Source organism: Telmatherina bonti (assembly GCF_933228915.1).
Source record: "Telmatherina bonti genome assembly, chromosome: 3".
Lineage (NCBI taxonomy): Eukaryota > Metazoa > Chordata > Actinopteri > Atheriniformes > Telmatherinidae > Telmatherina > Telmatherina bonti.
Window position 1 is genome coordinate 22,215,077 of NC_136621.1, and position 23,037 is coordinate 22,238,113.

Below are 23,037 nucleotides of genomic sequence, written 5' to 3' on the forward strand. Positions count from 1 at the left end.
CAAGAGGTTCTCTGTTGAAGAGGTTCTGGTCCAGATTTTTGGACAGGATGAAGAGGGCACTGAAATTGAGCCAGAGATAGAGGAAGACATCTCAGAAGAGGAAGACAACACAGATTTTGATCCAGACTTTGAGGAGACAGACCAGTCAACCGATGGAGAGGGAGAGGCATCTGAAGATCAGACACCTGAACAAGACACCTGAGGAGACTTTCCGGTCCAAGAGGACCACCAGGAAAATATCATAAAGATGACGCCAGGGCCAACTTGCTATGCAACATCTCATGTGGATGACATCAAGTCCAGCTTCCAACTCTTTTTACCGAAGTCCATTGAGGGAATTATACTGGACATGACAAACCTGGAGGGGAAGTGAAAGCGTGTGTTTGGGGACACCTGGAGAGAAATTGACCTGGTAAACCTCCAAGCCTATTTAGGTCTGTTGATTTTAGCGTGAGTACATCCCTCAAACAATGAGGCTACAAAAAGTCTATGGGATGCAGAGTCTGGCAGGCCTATATTCCGGGCAACTATGTCATTACAGCAGTTTCATGTGCTGTCAAGAATTATACATTTTGACAACAGAGATACACAACATGTCCGCTGGCGAAATGACAAACTGGCTGCCATCAGGAACATTTGGGACAGGTGGGTGGAGCGCCTCCCTCTCATGTACAATCCAGGCCATGAGGTAGCAGTTGATGAGTGCCTGGTTCCTTTCAGAGGTCGCTGTTCGTTCAAGGTGTACATTCAAAGCAAACCAGGGAAATATGGCTTCAAGATCTGGGCAGCCTGTGATGCCAGGAGCAGCTATGCCTGGAATATGTAAGTGTACATGGGGAAAGCCAGTACTGGAAGTGCCGAAAAAAACCAAGGCATGTGTGTTGTGCTGGACATGACAACAAGTCTCCAAAGGCATAATATGCCATGTGACAACTTCTTCACATCATATGCTCATGTACACACACACACACACACACACACACACACACACACACACACACACACACACACACACACACACACACATTCATGTTGAGTTTCATCTTTGGTTTTCCATTTAATTTTTACAGTACACATTCATAATTGTAATTTATTTTTGCACCTGTTTGTCTTTACTGCAGTTGTTTTATGTCAATTTCCACAAATCCATGTTAAATGTCACTTGTTCACAGTTAAAAAAATGTTGAATAAAAGTTTGCTGGTGAAAAACGATTTTTGTGCTATTTTTAAAGCTATTAAAACAGACCAGTTTATTCTGACCAGAAACACTAAAGTAAGGGGCAGGAGGTGAACATGACAGGAGGGCTATAAATCTGTGAAAGAGAGTGCAATTCTCTCTGGTCGTTCTGTTTGTCCAGCAGCATCAGTCAATCTGTTGAATTTAAATTACAGTTTGTGAAACATTTTAATTTTAACTATAAGATTTATTTATCCATCCATCCTTCCATTTTCTTCCACTTATCCAGGGTCAGGTTGCGGGGACAGCAGTGTACACAGGGAAGCCCAGTCTTTCCTCTCCCCTGCTGCATTTGCCTGCTCTTCAGGGGGGGATCCCAAGGCATTCCTAGGCCAACCGAGAGATATAATCCCTCTATCACCTGGTGACGTGTCCTGAGCATCTCCCTGCAGGATGAGTCCCTGAGGAAGGCCCAGGACACCTCACCAGGTGAGCGTCCAGGAGGCATTCTAACCAGATGCCACCTCAACTGACCCCTCTCGATGCAGGGGAGACTCTACTCTGAGCCCCTCCCGGATGACCAAGCTTCACACTCTTTCTTTAAGGGAGAGCCCGGGCACCCTGGGGAGAAAATTCATTTCAACTGCTTATATTCGCTATCTCCTTTCAGTCATTACCCAACCATAAGTGAGAGTTAGAACAGAAATCAACTTGCATAACGAGAGCTTTGCCTTCTGACTCAGCTCCTTCTTCATCAAAACAGACCAGCGCAGAGTCTGCATTACTGCAGATGCTGCATCTGTCATCTTATACTCCATCCTTGCCACAAGACCCTCAGATACTTCAACTCCTCCACTTGGGGCAGGACCTCACTCCCGACCCAAAGAGGACACTCCTCCTTTTCACAGCTGAGGACCATGGTCTCGGTTTGGATTTGCTGATTCTCATCCCACCCGCTTTACACTTGCTCATGCAAGAGCTGGGGATCATGACCAGATGAAGCCAGCAGGACCATGTCATCAGCAAAAAGCAGAGAACCCATCCTGAGGTACCCTCAACACCTCAGATGCACCTAGAAATTCTGTCCATAAAAGCTATGAACAGAATTGGTAAGAAAGGGCAGCCTTGGTTGAGTCTGACCCTCACTGAAAACAAATCTGAGTTACTGCTTGCAATGCGAACCAAGCTCTGACACAGGTCATACAGGGACCGGACAGCTTGTACAAGGGGTACCCCTAAAAGGGGTCCCTGGGGGATATGGTCTAACAGCTTCTCCATTTCCACAAAGCACATAGAGCTGGGCCATTGTTCCACGACTAGGATGAAAACCACTCTGGTCCTCCTCAATCTGAGATTCGACTACCCAACGGACCTTCCTCTCCAGGACCCCTGAATAGACCTTACCAGGGTGGATGAGGAGTGTGTTCCCTTCCAGTCCCGCTTTATGAAGAACAACCTCGCCAGTCTGCAAGTCCAAAGGCACTGTCCCTGATGTCCAAGCAATGCTGCAGAGGTGTGTCAGATTTAAAATAATAATAACAAGTCGACCTTAAAAACAAAACAAGAATTAAGATACACATAAAAAATAGACATTATAAAAGAACATCAGGACTCAGAAGCTGTTGAAAAGCTTTCTCTTTTTTATATGACACAAGAATGACATTTAGGAAAACCGAAAATAAAAAAATACTAAACAAAAACAGAAAAACATGCATTTTTGGGAAAAGAAAATGGGGTCGAGGAGATGGAGGGAAAGGTGGGAACACACACTTTGGAATACATGAATACATCATCATACTTTCAGTGACCTTCAAATCTTTGTGATATTTTATTCTAATACATAAATTCATAAATATAATCTTCTCTCACCATATTGCCTATCTATACAAGTCTCATACATCTAAGTGTACATCTACTGCACCATATTGCATATCTCAAATAGAGGTGGGGTAGTCAATAGTCAATTGATTCTCCTGCTTCCTTGAAAAGGTAGGTAATACAACCAAAAGAACATAAAAAGTACAAGTAATGTAGAGAAAGATAAAGACTGAGGTTGTTTTTTTCCTCTCATCTCACACAACCAAAGAAACATCCTGCAGTGTTTTGACATCAACATCTTTGTATGATATGTGTGGCTTTTTGTGAGTGTGTGTTAGATTTCTGTGTGTTGTATATGAATATGATGCAACTGTATAATATGATGGATCATCACACGTTGTCAGAACAACAGGTGCTCAAAATTATACACTACATAAATTTTAACCACATTGCTTGCAATAATATAGTATTTCATAACATTTTGCTACACTCAAGCAGACCTGGGTCAAATTATTTTTGGGGATTCATGAGCAAACAGAAACTCAACTACAAGCATATAAATGTCTTCCCTGGGAAGCTCTCAAAAGTTTGGCATTCTGCTCTGGTATCTTGACAGTTCTTCAGTTATATTCTCTTCAGTCATTGGTAAAAACTATTTAATTTTGTTCTTTTTGATCCAAAGCCCTGTGCTCGGCCCTATACTCGGCCTAAACAATAGTAGAAGCATGTAATCATGTTCTATCTTTAGGAATAGTGGTGCCAGTGCATCTATCACAATGTTTAAACTGCAAGTTATCAACAAGGGAAGTTTCCCTTGTTTCTCGCGGAGAGCTGCGACAAGACACTTTTGCAGTGTGCCCAATGTAAACCACACTACTGACTAAAAAGGCTGCAATGTACATTCACCCAGTGGAAATTGACCTTTAAAATGTGTCTCCTGCTATTATAGTTAAGATGTGAGCATCTCCTGAGTTGGAGTCTGCATGTACGGGACCCAACTATCCAGGTTATGTTCATTGCTCTTATAGTTATAGGTAGTCTTGCCAACCTTTACTTATGTAGCAATGGCGATGTTACCTGATGCACTGAGAAGTACCTTGCTCTATTACTCTAATATATTAATGTATAAATATATGCCAATATTGCCATCTTTAACTTATTTCTCATTTTTTCCACAGGTCTTCCTGAATAAGTGCAGTTGTACATGTTGATCTGTCTTTCCTGTCGTCTCCACCCCAACCAGTCGAGGCAGATGGCTGCCCTCCCTGAGCCGGGTTCTGCCGGAGTTTTTCTTCCTGTTAAAGGCGAGATTTTTCCTTCCCACTGTCGCCTCATACATACTCAGGATGGGGGATTGGATCGAAGTCATGACTCGATGCAATCAGTTGGTTTCTATTATAGGATAAGTATGAATTGGCTCGAAATGATGTGTATGTTGATTCGTGTATGTAAAGTGCCCTGTGACGACATTGTTGTGAAGTGGCGCTATACAAATAAAGTTGAACTGAAATTGAATTATTAGGTAAGCATGTAAATTACAGGCAATAAGTTGTTTTAATGTGTTTACTATCCCCATCTCTAATGTTGATCCGGAATCAGTCGAAAAGCTTTTATGCCATTTGACAGCATTAATGATTTATTATTATTTCTTACTTTTTGTATTAACATGCACATTAGTTTAAAATTTGCATCATAAACATATTTTAAAGAAACGTGAGTGCCTTACAGAGATTTTCTATGTAGCCAGACATTAATGGAAGGATGAGGTATTTGGCCCAGGTCTGCACTCAATACACCAGCCCTTTCACATGTATACGGGAAGTAAAAAATGCCCCCCCTCCAAGAGAGGCCGCCTTTCTCCACTGACTCCCCACATGGTTTCTCAGCAGCAGTTACATATTGTTCTTGTTTTCAGAGATGCTATGTTAATTTTTTTAAGAACCAGGCTTCTTGCTTGTCCTTGTCGCCCTCTTTCTCACAGATAGAGACAGATTTGTCAACAAAAACAAACAAAAAGACAGAACAAACGTCCTTTTCATTTCTCATTAACCACCAAATCTGCTAAAGATGGAAGAGGACGATGCTACCATTGTATATGGATATTACAGAAGAGAAAAGACTAACTGTACAATATTCAGTTCTTCCTCAAGCTTCAGTGTACTGACTGTACTGTTTTTTGTTTTTTTTGTTGTTGTTGTTGTTTTTTTTGCTCAAAGGTTGTTGGCACATCAGGTCAAGCAAGCCCTGTTCGAACATAACTCTAGTGATGTTTATCAGTCATTACTTTTTTCAAGCTTATCTTTGTAATGGTTTCCTGAATTTTTGTGATGATGGTTTAAATACAAAATCCAGAACTGCCACATTTTCCAAGGCCGAATCCTGGTTGTGCTGAATGGCTAAACCCTTGTGTTAAGCAGAACGGTAACATTCGCTGCAAAAAGGGGGTCAAAACTCAGAAGCAACTGTAATCTTGTGAGAAATGACTCAAGCCACACAGCTGAAAATTGAGGAGTAAAGTGAAAGAACAAATGACTGAGAGGATTTAAGAACTGTTTCACAGGCTGTGTTTAGGAGTCTCTCCCTGTTCTGTTCAAAGTCCAGAAATGCAGACGGTTACAGTTTCACTGCAGAGAGGCAACGAGTGTTTCATCTTTTTTTCCTGGAGCTTGTGTCTGCTGGCTGATTACTGCTTTTCATGCTCAAGCCTGTCAGGTCACTGTCTTCTTCTGCATTTCTTTCCCGTCCCTCCATCCACGGGTTAGACAGGAAACCATGGGCATCTACGCCATAGAATTGACGGCCATCTTTACTCTGAACAGATCGATTAGATGGGCCTAGAGAGCCTGTGCTGTTACATTTCTTCATCAACGTTGGTGCCAACGAGTTTGGAGTGAGCAGAGATGTCAAGGAGAGGCTGTTAAGTGTTTCAGACAAGTGTTCGCTATTAAGGGCTTGACCATACCCCTCCCTGCCTGTCCCTGCGCCCACTTCCTCATCTGAAGGGTCCATGGAGTCCTGTTGGGGGCAGCCAGGTCTGCTGCTGCTCTGGTTCCTCTGGTGCCTTTGAGTAGCTTGGAGGGTAAGAACAGTACTTCGCCTCTTTAGCGAAGACTGACCCAGCTCTGCTGAAGGTGATCCATATGGGAGCGAGGGATGTGGGCAGAGAAGAGGCATTGGGAGATCCAAATCTTGAGAAGGAGAAACACTGAAGCTAAGTCCTTCTTCATGTGTGGCCTGCAGGCTGCCCTCAGAACTGGCCAAGGATGAGTCACTGTGGGATGGACGCTGGATAGACATAAAGAGTGATCATAAATCTAAAGATCTGAATCACCTGTAAAAAGAGAAGCAGTCAACCAATGAATCAAAGCTCTGTGTAAACTTGTCTTATGCCATGGTTTTTTCCCAAACATTATCAGATGACAGCCTAGAGGTTAAATAAAACATAATGACTTCCTGGAAAGAACAACTATCTTCTTAATTATAAGTGACACAAAACTTTCCAGCCAGTAAGAGCATGCATGATGTGGCTTTAGCTGTAGGAGTGTCTGAGTGGTGCTGTGAGGAGCAGAATTGGCTGAGCGATTGAATTCTGTTACTTTAACAGAACAAAACCAGCTATGTTACATCATAAAAAATGGTGTTACTCTGATGTTCTCCAGAACATTTAAAAGACAATATGAACAGAAAGACAGAGTACTGTGAGAAGAGGTACAGAAAGATGGATCACCCAAGAGAGAAGGAGAACAAAGGAAACAGGAGAAAAGCAACATGGGGGACTCAAGCCTGAGCCAAGAACAACAGTGTGCACAGCATCAGTATCAGGCTCAGGGCTGGCTAGGCTAATTAGCTGAATGCCGCAGAGCATTACTGTAGCAGCTGAGGATCACAGAGGCACTCAGGCACAAGCTAAACAAACCAAGCAGGTATAGGAGAAAGGAAAAATCTGTTTCCATGGTTACAAAAAGGAAAAAGAAACTCAAAAGAGCGGGCCTTTTTATTCTTCCATGCAGAAAGCAACAGAGAGGAGGTGTTCATTTCAGAATGGAGGGGTATTAGCTTTAATTATCACCAAATTACCAGAGTTTCAAACTACCTTACCTCATCAGTGGAGGGTGGAAACTTACACATGTAGTTAACAGCACATACTTAGTTTCTTAATAGGCTGCTCATGAAGTTGGTGTTTGACATCAAGTCACAAGCAGATGACTTCTTGTAATGCTTTTATGTTAATGAAAGGTTGTATTTCAGTTACTTAGCCATTCTAAAGGCAATATTTTTTGTGTCTTTGTTTTGAATGTGGCCACACACACAGAGTGATGATTTGCAAGTAGGGATGAAAGCCTTGGGTTAATTTGAACTGGTATGGCTCTAACATTGTAAATAGAATATTTAAAGCTTTGCTTCTGGCTTACAAAACAATAACTCAAACGGCTCCCGTCTACCTTCACTCCCTAATCCAGGCCTACACTCCCTCTTGACAGATACGTTCCACCAGTGAAAGACGCCTCATGTTACCACCAATATGTGGGACTAAATCCCTAGCCAGACTCTTTTCCTCTGTTGTGCCACAATGGTGGAATGATCTCCCAAACTCCGTCCACTCTGCTGAGTCCTTGTCTACTTTTAAGAGCAAGCTGAAGACTCAGCTCTTCAAGGAGCACTTCAACACTTAGTATAGCTATATTTATTGGAACGTTGGAGAACTTAGCCCCGTTCTTTGCAACAAACTTTATGGTATTAAGTCTTTGTATTATAACATAGGTGATATTATGGGGTGAGAAGCGAGTAAACAACAAAAACAAAAAAAAGAAAAAAGCCTGTAGCACTTCATGGAAGGACCTGCATCCAACTGGACAGTCCTCTAGCACCTTCCTATGATGTCCTCTACTGTTTGATTTTGTGCTTGTGTTGTTCTTACTCATATGTAAGTCGCTTTGGATAAGAGCGTCTGCTAAATGACTGAGGGCAATTTAGAGTAACCAGGTAACCTAACATGCATGTCTGGGAGGAAGCCGGAGTACCCAGAGAGAACCTACGCATACACGGGGAGAACATGCAATCTCCCCACAGAAAAGCCACTGTCCAAACCTCACTCCAGCCAAGGATCGAGCCAGCAACCTCCTTGCTGTGAGGCCACAGTGTTAACCACTATTCCACCATGCAGCCCTGGGTGTGTGCATATCTCTTTCATATGGTATTTGAGTGACTGAAATTCACCTCAGAATTACATGACAGATGTTGATATCAATCTTCCTTATAGTGTCTATCCAGTCATTTACACTCAAATTGATCCTTCATCTGTATGTCATACCTGAGAGCTCAGAGGCCTACTGTTGGCACCAGGTGAGCGGAGGGAGGCCCAGGAGGCTGGAGAAGCCAACCTGGAAGGGCCTCTGCCTCCTTGGCTGACACTGTCCCCAGGACTGTCTGAATGAGCAGCAGCAGCTGGGTGGAAAAAGTCTGCTGGTAGTTGAAATATGGGTTGAGGGACACCAACAATCCCACTGCAACTTTCTTCATCGCGATCTGAAACAAGTAAATTACAGTATTTTATCGCTTTTTACTGGCAAGTGTTCAATTTTCATTAGAAATAATAATATATAATGCTGATAATGACAAATATTTTATTTGTTTTATTAACCTGCATTCGGTTAAAGAGACAGCATTCAGGGAATGATGTATTTCAAGGAATGTGGGGGTGGGTGTGTGGGGGTGGTGTTTGCTATCTGTCCTTATGTGTGTATGAGTGTGTGGAAAGAGCTTGCATCTTTGTTTTTAAATGTCTTGTTATCAACTGTTTTTATAATCCTTATGACTTGATTTTATCTTGTACAGCACTTTGTGTTGCATTCATCATTTAACCTTTCCTGTATTGCAAAAAAACCCAGAACTGATTAAATTAAAAAATAAATCATGTTGGGGTTGAGTTTGTGGACAATCACTTTTAAGAACCTCAGCGCAGGGTAATCCATGACCAATGTATCATTATTTACACAGTATTATCAGGATTTGATCTCAGTGACCATTATCTCCTTATAGAACCAGTGTAAGTAATGGACTGCTTTAAATGTGTTAGCGCCACTCTGCACATGGCATATTACTAAAACATCAGTGTGACCTAATCTGAACCCTGCTGACATTTAGTGCAACAGGTTACTGCTTCTTCATGACAACCTCTATAAAAAAAAAAACAAAAAAACAACAAAATATGCTTTGAGCTAATGGTTTATAGGCCAAAATGATAGGTCATTTTAGTCTTCGGTCAGGATTTTCTAAGCCCTTCTAGCATTTGGTGAAGATTCTGATAGCAATCGATAGTAAATTAATTTAAGTTCTAAACTATGTATTGATATAATACATTGACAACCAAAGAGCTTAAAAATGTAAAGCAACCAACTGCAAAGCATTTTCTGAGTTAACTCAACAAACCAATCATATTGAGTCAACTTACATGTTGAGTGTAAACAGAAACATGGAGTTGGACAACTTGAAGCTACTATTCACATTTACTCACACCATTAAGTTTAATAACTTCCTCAACTTTTTAAGAGATATTTCATCTTAGCATGTTGCAGCTTAACAAAATTAGTCATTTCAGTTAAAAAATACAAGTGTATACCTTAATAGGTACTTTTTTAAAGTAAATCCTACTTTGAGTGACCCTCCTAACTTAGGTTCTCACATCAGAACCCTTAGTTTAGTTTAGTCAAAACGTTTTGCAGATTGTAGCCTTCCTTTCACAGACAAATGTCACATATAAGCATGCTCCTCTGCTGCACTCATTAATTCATCCATCCTTTCATTTTCTATACCACTTAATCTAATTCAGGAGCCTATCCCAGCAATTTGCAGATGAGAGGCAGGAAACACCCTGGACAGCCCACCAGTCTATCACAGGGTCAGCACAGAGACAAACAAGCACTCCCTCCACCAACTATTTATAGTAACAAATTAGGCTGACATGCTGGGCGTCAGTACATATTTTAGTTTGAATGACTGAAACAAGCACATTTGCCCTCTTATGCAAAGAGGAAAAAAGTAAAAAAGCTTATAGTATATACCACAGGAGTACTTGCTGTCATCACTTTTTACTTCTGTTGTCTGTCAATTTTACAAAACTGTTGGTGTCAAGCTCAAAACCAAAGTTAACGGTAGAAAAGTTCCATATCTTTTATTTTCTTTCCCTTTTTGTTTTTTTTTTACACAGACTTACTTTATTTACAACCACATTCACTGGCATGCAGTATTCTACTTCTCTACCTTTTGCTTACACACAATTAGTCATTAGTGGTGAATCAGCAACAGTGGCAGTGACTGAATTTAAAATAAATAAATGAATGAATAAATCTGAGCTCTCTTTGTTGAAATAATGCTCCATTTTGGTTGTGCACAGCAGAGTGATGTTGTACATATCCCATTGTTTAGTTCAGAAAGCTACTGGTTTCCAAAAGGACAAATAAATAATACATTTAATGCACCATTTTAGCTTCCCAGTCTGTTTCTTTGCTTTCAGACATTGTAGATAGTTTAGAAAAGGGATCAATTTGTATGAAACAAATGTTCCTGTTGAGTACAGACAAATTTTTATGCTTATTGCTCAATTTTACTGTAAATTCCCATCAGTTTATTTTTTTCTTTTTTTGTTGGGTTGGGCAACAAATGATGGTGTTAGGCTTGGAAAAACACTTTTAAATTGGGTGTTAAAACAGCAAGTAATTTAACCTCCCTTTTTAAGGTGACCACAGTAAGAAAGTGTCAATGATGCCTACACCAGGAAAATACCTGGGCTGAAAATTATGCCAAAGGCTTATTCTGTGTGTGTGAGAAGCTCTTACCAAGGAGCTCTGACCTTGTGAACTGAGGATGGGGTCTTGTTTTTATGCAACCCAGTGCAAATATGATGAGGTTTAGTGTCAAAGCATGGTGTACACGTCAATACAGTGCTGTTTTGGAATGCAATAAGCTAGCTATTGTGCCTGATAAGTCCACTGATAAGTGTGCAACAGATTGATTCCCAATGGAATAAAATGTAAGTAAAACATTGTATCTTTGACGCTGTGTTATTAGTGCAGTAACTTCAGTACCTCTGCCACGTGCAGGGCTTTGCTTCCTCAGCGAAGAAGGATGCAGCTGTGGGTGGATCGGCTCTTCAAAAAACTCCCCGCCCTCACTTCCTGAGCTGGACGGATGGGGACCTCTGTAGTCTCCTTGGGTGGGCAACTCCTCTGAACTGTGGGAGTCACTGCTGCCTCTCTTGGAGCGAGATGGGAAAATTAGCGGTGAAATAGAACATATAGAAGTGGATGAACAACAAGGTGAGAGGAGATACGGAGATGCACACAGAGTAGGCACAATATCCAGGTGCGCTGATGTTCGCTGGAGCAGGATAGATATCAAACTGAAGTCTTTCATTTCCTCTTGTCATAATGGAAATCAATTTGTTTCCAATTTTAAAAAAAGCGCTCTCATCATGCCCCTTCCCTTTTCCATCTCTGCAAGTCTGATTTAGGATTGGATGCGGTAACAAGAAAATAATGGTGGTTCTCAAAGCCTCAAATTGCTTGGTAGTTGTTTGTTCTAAACTGGATCAAATGAACTGGTCATCCATATCATGGAAATGAAACAGGCCAGGTGAAACTGCTGTGAACTGAAGTGTTCATCTGAAGATACAGATATGAAGGACACACCGAGACGACCAGTTCATAAGCAGTGAAAAAATAGTAGGAGGCGGGTATCCTAATCATGAGAAACAAGGGTGTGATAACATGATTTGTACCTCCAAGAAGCCTGGAAATAACATGCCCAAAATGCTTATGTAACTTTATATGCATCACTGTTTCACCATTCAAAGTCCTACCCAAGAATAAAAGTGGGGAAATTATTATTATTCTTTTAATCTGTAATCTTAATTTGATCCTTTAAGAAAAAAAGTTAAAAAATAAAAATATCTGTTACATATTGCTGTTTATCACTGTTTATTTATAACAATGAAGAATCCAAATTATTATGGAGCAATGTTGTATTATTACAACATGCATTAGAAAAGAAACATGAGATTATGTACAACATGGCTTGATCCTCAAGTTCATGAAGTAGTGCAAAAGGTCTCCAACAATACATGTTTCACATATGATACTCACGGTATTAAAGTGTTAAAAGGAAAAAAAATGCCTTAGGCAATACATTCAGAAAGTACTTTTACATTTGATAGCATAGCTCAGGAGGATGAGCACTCGTCTTCCTCCTGGAGAGTTGATGGATCCACATGGCCAAGTGTCCTTGAACAAGACACTGAACCCTGAAATGCCCCCGATGTGCCTATTGGGGTATGCGTGCGTATGTATGAATGGGTCACTGTGACATGTAGTGTGAAGCCCTTTGAGAGATCAGCATGACTGGAGAAGCGCTATATAAGTACAATCCCACTTACCATTTACTTTAAATATGTTCAAAAGCAAGTATTACCTATTTCACCAAAGTGAAAATAATAATCTGGGATATCAGCCAATTTTTGGCTGTTTATCTACAGTGGTTGCGTACTTCCTCCACGAATGCATACTGCAACTCCGAGGTATTCAGATATTGTGTTCTTCCTACGTGCAGCGCTTGCTACATAAGACTCTACAGACCATCATCTCAAGGTATTATTTTTCAGGAACAATGAATAAAAACATAAATGTTTATATTCAGTTCATCTGGATTTGTAGTTTCCAACAAAAAAAAAAAAACTATACTACAAAAAGTGTTTTATACTCAGCTGACTGGTGAGGTTTTTGGCAACAAACCCCTGAAAAGTTAATGCCAGGTGGTCCCTCCTCATCACCTGCACCAGACTTACTGACTCATCCTCATTAGGAGAGGAATACTTAAAGATGAACAGTAGCTGAACCCATCCAACCTGAACAAGTTGGAATAGTTCTGCTTTGAGGAATGGACACAAATCGCTTTGGCTGCTTGGCTCATGAAGGCATACCTTAAGAGACTCGCCGCTGTACTTTCTGCAAAAAGCTGCTTTAAAAAGAGACACATGGCAAACGGGGGAATACTTTTGTAAGCCACTAAAAAACATAAAATATGATTTCAAGTGAACTTTAATGGTGGCTGAAGTGCATGTGATAACCAGTTTTATATATCTGTTATAAAGATTGTGTTTTTTTGTGTGTGTTTGAGACCAATGTGAGAAATTCAAATAAGGTGAGAAAGTACTGAAAGTCTGTGGCAAGCATACCTGACTGCCTGTGACAAGCAGCTGGTAGCTGCTGTGTTCATCCAGGCTGAGGTCATCAGGCAGCGCTGGAGATGAAGATTTGTCTGACATCTGCTCGGACATCAGTGATGCCTGCTCCACCTCTGCCAGTCGGATCTGTCTCAAACACACCGCAGCCAGTCACACCGGTGACAAATATATCAGCAGAATGTGAAAGGAAAAAATAGCTGAAACAAGATTTGGATGTGTTTAATGGATGTTTTACAATATGTCATTATGGAAATACTAAAATTTCTCTTTTATTCCATAACAAAAAAATATTTTTTTCGGGGTTTGTTTTGAGAAACAGTCACCATTTATATAATCAGCACTTTAAAAGAAAAGTATTTGATATTTTGATTCACAATATTTTGAAATTTTGATTGATTATTAGACTTTCAATTAAATGCTTTATTTTTAAATTACGAAACTACTGCATACCTGAAGTTGTGCAATGAAGGATACAACACATTTCATTCATGAACGGGAAAAAATAAACAGATGAGAAGATCACCTGGAAACATTACTCCAGCCAAGGAGTTGACTTTTAGTGGACATTTAATCTTTAGTTTAGGCAGACATTTTCTTATAGAATAGAATAGAAAATGACATTTTCCGTTCACTTTTGGCCAGCAATTTTTTTTGTCAGTTTTTTCCCAGTGTTTTAAATAGAACACCTGAGTTTACAATGTCAATATCCATATCTATTGTTTATTTGAGTCATCCACCCAAATAAAAAAAGACTTTTGGGGCAAATATTGTTATGTGATTAAAATGTAATTAATCAAAATGAATGAATTAATTATAAAGCCTGTAATAATTAGAATAAATTTCTTAATGGCGCCTACCCCTAATAATTATGTGCACTACCAGTCAAAAGTTTGAACACACTTTCTCATAGACATTTTTCCATACATATTTATATATATATATATATATATATATATATATATATATATATATATATATATATATATATATATATATATGTATATATATATATAAATGTTACTTAAATACATCAAATCTTCTGTAGATTATGGGCTTTTTTCCCACTGTTAAAAAAATGTTTATTTTTTTGTGTGTTGGTGTTCCCTGTAGAGGCAGATGCATTCATGGATAAATAAACAATATTTTCAGAGAACTGCTGCAGTAACAACCTGGGGAAATGGATATGTTATGGATTCTCAGTGATGTTTGATCTTGTGTTGACTGAAGGGTATGGATGTGTCTCTCAGTAGGTGTTGGATACATTTATAGGGTTGACACATGCACAGAGTTTCTATGCTGTTTGTGTTACATACTGATTACATTTAGCCAAAGAAAGACCCACATTAATGTTAGTGTTTCTGCAGCACCACATACAAATTCAGTCATTTATAACCCAGTGGCAAACAAAATTGTCACAGTCACATACTAACTGGTGTGCATATCACACTTACTGGATTTACTCAAACAAGTATTTTTTTTTTTTTTTTAGATTTAAGCTAATTCAGTAGAATTGCTGACGTTTAAACCCTTTCATACTAGGAATTATTATGTATTGGGCAGGTTGCTCAGAAATCACCTCAAATGAAAGTTTGAAGCTACAGAGTAAAACAAGACCCTCCTACATTAAATACCAAAGTGTGCTCATATCTCCTTTAATCTAAAAAATCTTTTGCGCATGTTTAGGGTTATAATACATAGTTTACCACTACAGATAAGTCAGAAAACAAAGTCTGTTTCGTAAATGTCCTCCTTTGTGCTGTGTTCGCACAGTTCCTGTCTTACGACATGGGGCAAGAAAAACTTGCACTGACTTTGGAGCATTGCAAGAGAGAAAATTCCTCACATCAGTCTTTGCATGGCAAGGTTTGTTTTTGATGGAAGCTTTGCTGAGTATCTGGGTGCAGGAAGTGTTAAAATAAGCTTTAAAAAGAAATTACATTTAAAGAAAAATGCTAAAATGAAATAGATTAAATGCATGAAATAAAAGTTACACAGTGAGGAATTAATAGTTGTTTTGATAGAAGGTGGCAAAAGGTTTGTTAGATATTTGTACAGCTGACAAATACGTTACAATGTATAAACAATGTGTTTTGTTTTCTTTTTTTTATATTATGTGCAGTATGTGGAGCTCATTCTGTTTTTTTGGAATTACATCTGGGGGAATAGTTTTCCTGTATTGTACTATTATCTTTATTCTTCATTGTAACAAAATGTAATGTAAGTTTTTTTTTTGTGGGTTTTTTTTTTTTTTTGTTTGTTTGTTTTTGGGATACATGTGCTGTATATGTGGATAATGACATAAATCTGAATATCCTACTTGAACAGTGACCTATTAGATTGAATGGCAAAGTGTTAGTAAGCGGTAGTGTTATATGGGTGAAATCTTGTAGGGCCAGTTAGACAACAGTAATCAAACTTACCCTTTTCTTTTTACTCAATATTATTGCTTGATCGGCAAACCTACTGCTACTGTTACCCTATAGGCTGTATTTATATGTACGATATAAAATATTTTCAATAAAAGCAAATCAATGAATAAACAAGCCTCTCTCGCGGCCATAAGGATCAAAAGGTTTTATTAACATGGCCGTGTGACTAAAAACAAACCACCATATTAGTTTTCCTCAAGGTCAACAAAATGAAGTGGTTATTTATAGTTCCTGTGCCTGAGAGCAGCAGCGAGGGAGGGTGTTTGTATGCCCAACACTCACCTCTTGTGGATGGTTTTTGCAGTCCTTGCACACAGGAGAAGAGCAGTAGTGGTGAAAAACGGACCCAGAGATGTTGTCAATCATGTCCCCTTCCAATGAGTCCTTAATCAGCAGAGACACACTGTCCAGCCACTGGCTCTCCTGCAGCACACACACATGAAAACACTGCATTGACCTTTTAGACTATAACAAAGCACAACTGATACTGCAATATTATATTATGTTAATTTATTGTGATGATTATAATAAGATTGGAAGTTTATTAATCTTTTCGCTTTTTTTCAGTCTTTTTAAATTATTTTTACTTTTAATCTAGCAGTGAAAGCAGTACTAATTATCTTATTTATTATTCCCCTGGTTGAGAACAGAAAAGGTGCAGGAAGATTGGGGAAACATGCTGCAAACATGTCGTCAAAGTCAGTCGAGTCTGGAGTTTTTTCTCTGCTTTTCCGTGCATGCTCTGCCTTTTTTTCTTGACTTGAAAACTTTTTGTTACTTTGTCAATCTGTCAAACTCGGTCTGGAAATGTCATCCATCCCCACTGCCTCCATTTCAATTCAGTCACACACTGAAATCATATACTTGCAGTGCCTTAAACCCGCTACATGCATTTTGCAGCAAAGAGACACTGACCTGTTCCAAGTTTTATTATACCTAGATTTTAAAAATGCATAACAACTACTTCCTCTTTTTTTTATTTTTCTCATTCATCACCTCTGTTGTGCAACATGCTGGCTATATCATGGGATGTGTTATGTTCAGTTGCTACTGGCAGCTGCAAGACAGATATTCCTGACTTTTGCCTGTTCTACAACGAGCCGGCGAATACAATGAATGACAAACAGCACCAGTCTACTTTTGGTGAGCTGTATGTGGTTTAAGAAGCCCAATGAGTGTCATTTAGCAAATTTAGCATATTTCTATGTGAAGTGAGTGGGATGGAATTAAGCAATCAAATAAAAGCATAATAAAGAAGTTTTAATGACCCTGAAGTTAAAGAAATAGAAAATGAAACACAGCATTCTAATAAAGTGGAGCTCATAAATGAAAAAAAGCTGAGATGACAGGAGACACTATTTTGTTTAACTTGCAGCTTTGGTGATAACTGATAACAGGTTTGTGTGCTGATGAAATGAATGAATTAAACCCATCGCCTTTCCTGGTTTACCTTCTGGTTTTCACTATATTTCATTATTTTTTAATTATTTTTAATATTATTCTGCTTAGTCTAGTTTCCTTGGTGACAAGACTTTTTTTTTCCCCTATCAAGTTGTTTTTCCACTGCATGATCTTTTTGTTTACTACTTTTGTTATTGTCCATATATGGCATGTCGGCACGTGTTCCTGCTAACGGTGTGAGTGGAAGAGGGCAACCACATACAACAGCAAGTCCCCAGCAGTGCCCACCTTTTGCCATGAGCATAAACCTCCATGATGGTTTAAATGATGAGAAAACACAGTGAGATGTGAAGCAGATGGACTAATTGGTAACATCAGGGCATTGGCTGTGCTGACCCTCTGTGATTCACTGCGTATCTAATTATCCGACGGTCAAACCTGCATTGTCCTTTGAGAGTATCCTTCAATTTCAGTAGCTATCCTTATAACTCAGCAACTGTCCCAGGATGCAGTTTCAATCTGGATTTCTTTCTGTATCTGCCATTTTTGTACAGCAATGTTCCAAAAGGGAAGGCACAGCTGAAGTAAACTAAATAAAGTAACAATTTTTAATCACCCTGTTAATAGTGTGGTGTGCATGCGCTCCACTATATCCATCACCTAGAACAAGGATGTCCATGCGCTGGTGCTCAGTGGCCACAAACCTACAAGTTTTCAATGTATCTCTGCTCAAATACACCTGACTCAAATTAATGAGTTATTGTGCTGAAGTTCATAGGCTGTTAGATCCATTTAGTTTGAGTCAGATGTGCTGAAGCAGGAATCGATCAAAAACCTGCAGGACAGCAGCCTCATATATTCTTAGAGGTTTAGAGTTTTCATTTATCTATTTTTTAAATCAATTTTTTGCTTGAAAAGCATGTTGGTGTGAGTCTTTCACAGAGAAAATATAATGACAGTAATCATTAGTAGATAGTTTTGGCTTCACTATCTGCTCTCTTGAAAGGAGCTCTTTGTAGAAATCTTATGTTTTTGTGTGTTTTCTATTGTAATGAAGATTTACAGATCACTTATTTAAAGACAAAAGGAAACATTGGATGTGTTTAATACATATCCATTTCTAAAATGTCTCATTTTCTCCAAAGGAAAGCCAAAAAAAAAAAAAAAAAAAACAACAACAACAAAGTACAAACATTCTCTTTTTGCCTTTTTTTTTTAACCTGCTCTTTTAATTCTTTTTTGTCTCATTTTTGTTTGATCATATTAATGGGTTTTAATGAATTGTTATCAAGCATTCAGGACTTTCAGTCCTGATGGCATAAACATGTTCAGACACCTTGTCCCTCAGTCTGTGTTTAGTGAGTCCCAGATAAAAACAACCACACTCATACTTCAGCCTGTAAATGACATGTGTAGTGTTAGAATAAATAAATGGATGTAGTATGTCTGAAGTCCATTTCTGTCTTTACATGTATTATTTTTCCCAATGTGATGACAAGAGCCGCAGTTCCCACAAGGATGGTTGCCTGTGGGTCTGGAGAACCAGCAAGGCTCAGATGTAGGAGGAGCTAAGTCACTGTGAACCAATTTGTCCTTGAGGATAGGTTCTCTTTTGTAGGAGAAGTCTGGAGGCTCTGTAAACACTTCACAGAGAGCAGGATCACTTCCAATAATGCTCCTTTTTCAAAATTTTTATGTGGGGCTTTTATAACAAAAATGCAATCTCTCTATAAATGCAAATATGCACAGATCAAAGATTGAGCTGTCACTCTAAGATGACTGCTGGCTGCTGAAATGAAATGAAAACTCATGATGAAAAGTCTTGAAAAAGTCAAAAGTACGCAGCTTTTGAACCAGCATGAAAAAAATAATCTTCATAAAATACTGTGATTGTCTTGAAAAAACAGTCTTTCTATTTAAAAACTGTAAACAGTGCGGTCGAACGTCCTACAGTTTGCTATAAGCATGAAGCACATTTTAAAGCTGAAAGTCAGGATGGAAATTAAAATTACAGTCTATTTTCAAAGGAACAAAAAAAAAAAAAAAAAAAGCGCCTTTCTTTTCTGTTTCCATTTGTCTTTTTACTCCTTTCCTGGTTAAAAATACCAGTGGGCTGACAGACAATGAGCTATAAACACAATGAGCTCGTGGTAGAGTCTGCCACCCACTCACAATTTTGCCGTCTTCACACCTTTCCACTGCCAGCATCTATTGCTGTTTCCCCATCCCTGCTCACTCCTCCCATTGATTCAATGTCATTCTTTCAGACGGGTGACAGAGTTAATTTCCTTCCCTATAAACTAAAGTACAAAAGATTACTTAGGTTCATTAGGTCCACACAGCACAGTTGCCGACAAAACAGGGTTTGTTGCTGACAGGAAAACTCAGAGGAATCTCACTCAAGCTTTTGTAAGTATAGTTAAGCAGAAGAACACATGTTTTAGGGTTGCCAGGCTAATTGATGACTTAATAGACATTGCATTGGACCTGTTTAAGTTGCATTTTAACTGAACCTGCTTGTTTTTTAAGTGTCCTGGTGTCACTTTAGTTGCTAATTGGTAATGCAAAAAAAAAAATCTAAACAAATGGAATTAAATGGGATACTTAGGGAGTCTTGCGCGTATTCAAATAAAGCTGCAACTTTCTACTTAAGCCTGGATCAGCTTGTATTGATACAGGAGAGCAAAGAATCAAATGCTGGTTGTGAAATTTTATTCATCCATATTTGGCTTTTCTTTTCCATTTCACTACAGTGGATTATGATGTAGAAATGTTATCATGACAACTCTGAACATGCTCCACATGGGTGAGAGGTCCACTCTATTATCTATTATCTATTATTATTATTATTATTATTATTATTATTATTATTACTCTATTATTATTACTCTATTATTATTATCTATAACAAAGCTACTGCTACTACTACATACACACTGTACTTCATTCAGCAACATTCTTATGTTCACACCTACTATCAATAAAGCATCCCCAATTAAGCTAAGCTGCATGTTTTAGCACCTTCAGAGAAAAATCACACAGCGACTGGAACATGCTCAAATCTCTGCACATATTGTTGATTAATGTACTTAGTGAGGTGAACAAGTCACCGATAATGTTAGTAAATATTTACCTGTGCATTGAACATGTAGAGAGTCCAATTTTTGGAAACCCGTTTGTCTAAGTTTGCTATTTAATTTGAACTATCTTGGCTGAAACAAACAAACAAAAAAAATGAACTTATGCTGAGCTATTAAGGGCTGGGAAAAAGAGAGAGAGGGAGGGCAACAAAGCAGTGAGAAAACAATAAATAAGAACTGTGAAGTGCTTTTTATACGGCTGAGTGGGTTTTACTACAAAGTATCTTAGACAGGATATTGTAAGGCTGCTATTAAGCCCTTAACAGTCACCCCCTAAAATGCCAAATACGCCTGAAAAAGACATACCCAAATTAAATTAGATGCTGTTCTTGAACCCTTTGGAGTATATTCAAAAGCATGGTCTCTTTTTAAAGAAAACTCTATAGTTTTACCCTGAGCTTTCATATGTATTGTTACTGTAACCAGCATAAAGTTAGTGAAGTTGGAACGCAAGGAAATTTGAGGTTTTTTCCCTCATCTCTTCTACTTTGTCAACATGCTGCACATGGAGAGATGGAGATATGGACTGAAAAATCAGAAGTAGCTGTAGCATGAAGCCTTTCCAATGACCAGTTAAAATTTGGTGACAATAGCAGCCACAATTATTATTCCATGAGGGCTTTACTGTAAGTATGTTCATGCGCTTCCCAAAGTGGCCATTTGGAGTCTCCAAACTGTTAAGGGGTTAAGTCTTTTCCACATTAAAAAAAAACAGGCAAAGTGATGTGAACAAGGTTCCTTGTGGAGTCAACTCATAGTCATCCTCAGCTTTACTAACTGCTTCAGCTTTTTCTTTTCTGCATTTTCTGGTCCGTATTCATACACCTTGACAGTTCATGTCAGCCTTCAGCAGGAAACACTGTACTTACCCATCACACAAGACGGTGTACAAGTGGAAACAAGTGGCTTTGTTTTGTCTGGTAATAAACTGAATGTCAGAGATGAGTGTAAACATTTGGGGCACTAAACAACTGCAGATCAGTCTGATGATGGAAACATTTGCAGGCAGTGTTGAATGCTTAATGAACAGGCCAACATGTTAATCTGCAGATTAACAGGTTTGGAAAGTGCTCACCTACTGTAAAGATCAGACTCCTTAAGGTCTGTTGCACTCTAATGTATACAGCCCACCTGTGGAGGCACCGCACAAAGAGCAGCATGTAAAGACTGATTGTGGCATATAATGATGGTATGTGGATGCTCCTTAGGGTCCCACTATGGAGCAGTGTGAGCCAAATGTTTGTAAATGCAGCTGTGGCCTCCTGTCCAGTGGGACTGAGCAACCTCCTACACAGGTGTATGTGCAGGATGTCGGAGACTGTCAACAGTACTAATGCTGCATTGACCATTCCTGGACTGAGCTCACCGGTGTCTGAGCCAACATATAAAAGCATATTAAAGCTGTTGAGGAGCTAGAAAGATGTGAAAGTGGGCCCTGTCTTGGCTCCTCCCACTCTGGTTTTGCTCCTTGCGTGATCCAAGGCTTTTTTCTTACCTCCACCGAGAAAGTTTTGTTTTTACCGGCGTTCATCTGTTTTTTTTTCCAAGATAACTCAAAACGTTATGTACGGATTTTATTTAAATTTTCAGGAGTCGTTGGAAATGTGAAAAAGAAGAACAGATTTAGTTTTGGTGGTGATCCAGATCACTGTTTGGATCCAGGAACTTTTTAAAGGCTTTGGCAGAGGTTTGCGCTCTCCGAGAGTTTTTCTAGTTCGCAGCTTTTTCAAGTTTCTCTTTCTCGGCTGTTTAGCGGGAGGAGGCAAATAAACCAGGCCAGGTTGTGAAATCCTTCCTGCATTTCTTCAGCTCTGTTTGCCTTTCAAGTTTTTTTTCTTCACTACTTTGTGTTTTCATCCTAACATGCTATTTATATGCAGGGTGTGGCTATCAGCTATGCGCTGCTGGAGGGGGAGGAGGGGAGCCGGTAGAAGAAGCTTACAAAATAAAAGAAATGAACAACTTCAATTTGGCCCGAACGTTTGGTTTGGTCAGAGTTTTTGCAGATTTACAGTAAACTAAGGAGTCTAACTATATTCCTTATTGTTCATGATTACAAAATGTATACACAACTATCAGGATGAGGAACTAGTTCGCCCAGAGTAATAAAAAAATGTCTCTGAGCAAGATTACCTACCCCGGCTTTAATTGTGTTGTGTTGTGTGTTTTGTTTATAAGAACCATATATTGTCTGATAAAAAGTATTAGACTGAATTCAACTGAATTGACATTTATATATATTGGTGATAGTGTACGAGTGAACATTGAACACTTATGTAGGATTTAAGTTCATTTTAAAGATTTATTCAATCTTTTAAACTAATTCCGAATTAGATGACTTGTTGCTGCTGTCAACACCCCCACACCACCAACTTGAAGTTAAAACATCCTCCATTGTGAAAACACTCATTTAAGCAGAGAAATTTGTTGATTCAACCGCTTGCTCATTCATTACTTTCACAATCACTTTCTCACTCTGTTTTTTTTTACCCTTAAATTGCAAAGTAACTCTCTCTCCTTTATTCTTTTACTTTTTCTTCCATTTTGTTTTTTTTTTCTTTCTGTTTGTTCTTTATAGTTTCCTCACATTTCTCTTTTTTCTCCTTTGTGTCTACATTTTCTTTGCTTTTTAATTTCTCTTTTTTTTTTAAATTGCAATTTTACAAATGCTCATCAACAGGTACTATGACTGAACGTGAATGTGTTTACAGATGGAGCCTGCACTCACTTTCTGCTTGAGTCGCTGCAATCAGGCAGCTGAGAAATGAAAGGCAGAACACGTGTTGCCGACCTCCACAGATGATATTTTTAGAACAGTAGAGACAGCACCCATTT

The 23,037-nt window shown here is 38.9% G+C and overlaps 1 protein-coding gene across 1 annotated transcript in view; it reads right to left on the reverse strand.

Annotated features, from left to right (window-relative positions):
• Window positions 1-5,641: 5,641 nt before the first annotated feature.
• Window positions 5,642-23,037, reverse strand: part of cacna1ib (calcium voltage-gated channel subunit alpha1 Ib) — a gene marked incomplete at its 3' end in the record, with an annotated part of 171,149 nt that continues 153,753 nt past the window's right edge. The window contains exons 33-37 of the mRNA XM_079263089.1: window positions 15,944-16,084; window positions 13,224-13,358; window positions 11,080-11,248; window positions 8,307-8,521; window positions 5,642-6,280 (exon numbers count right to left, since the gene is read on the reverse strand). Coding sequence (XP_079119215.1) covers window positions 5,642-6,280; window positions 8,307-8,521; window positions 11,080-11,248; window positions 13,224-13,358; window positions 15,944-16,084 — 1,299 coding nt within the window. The remainder of the gene's footprint in view (window positions 6,281-8,306; window positions 8,522-11,079; window positions 11,249-13,223; window positions 13,359-15,943; window positions 16,085-23,037) is intronic.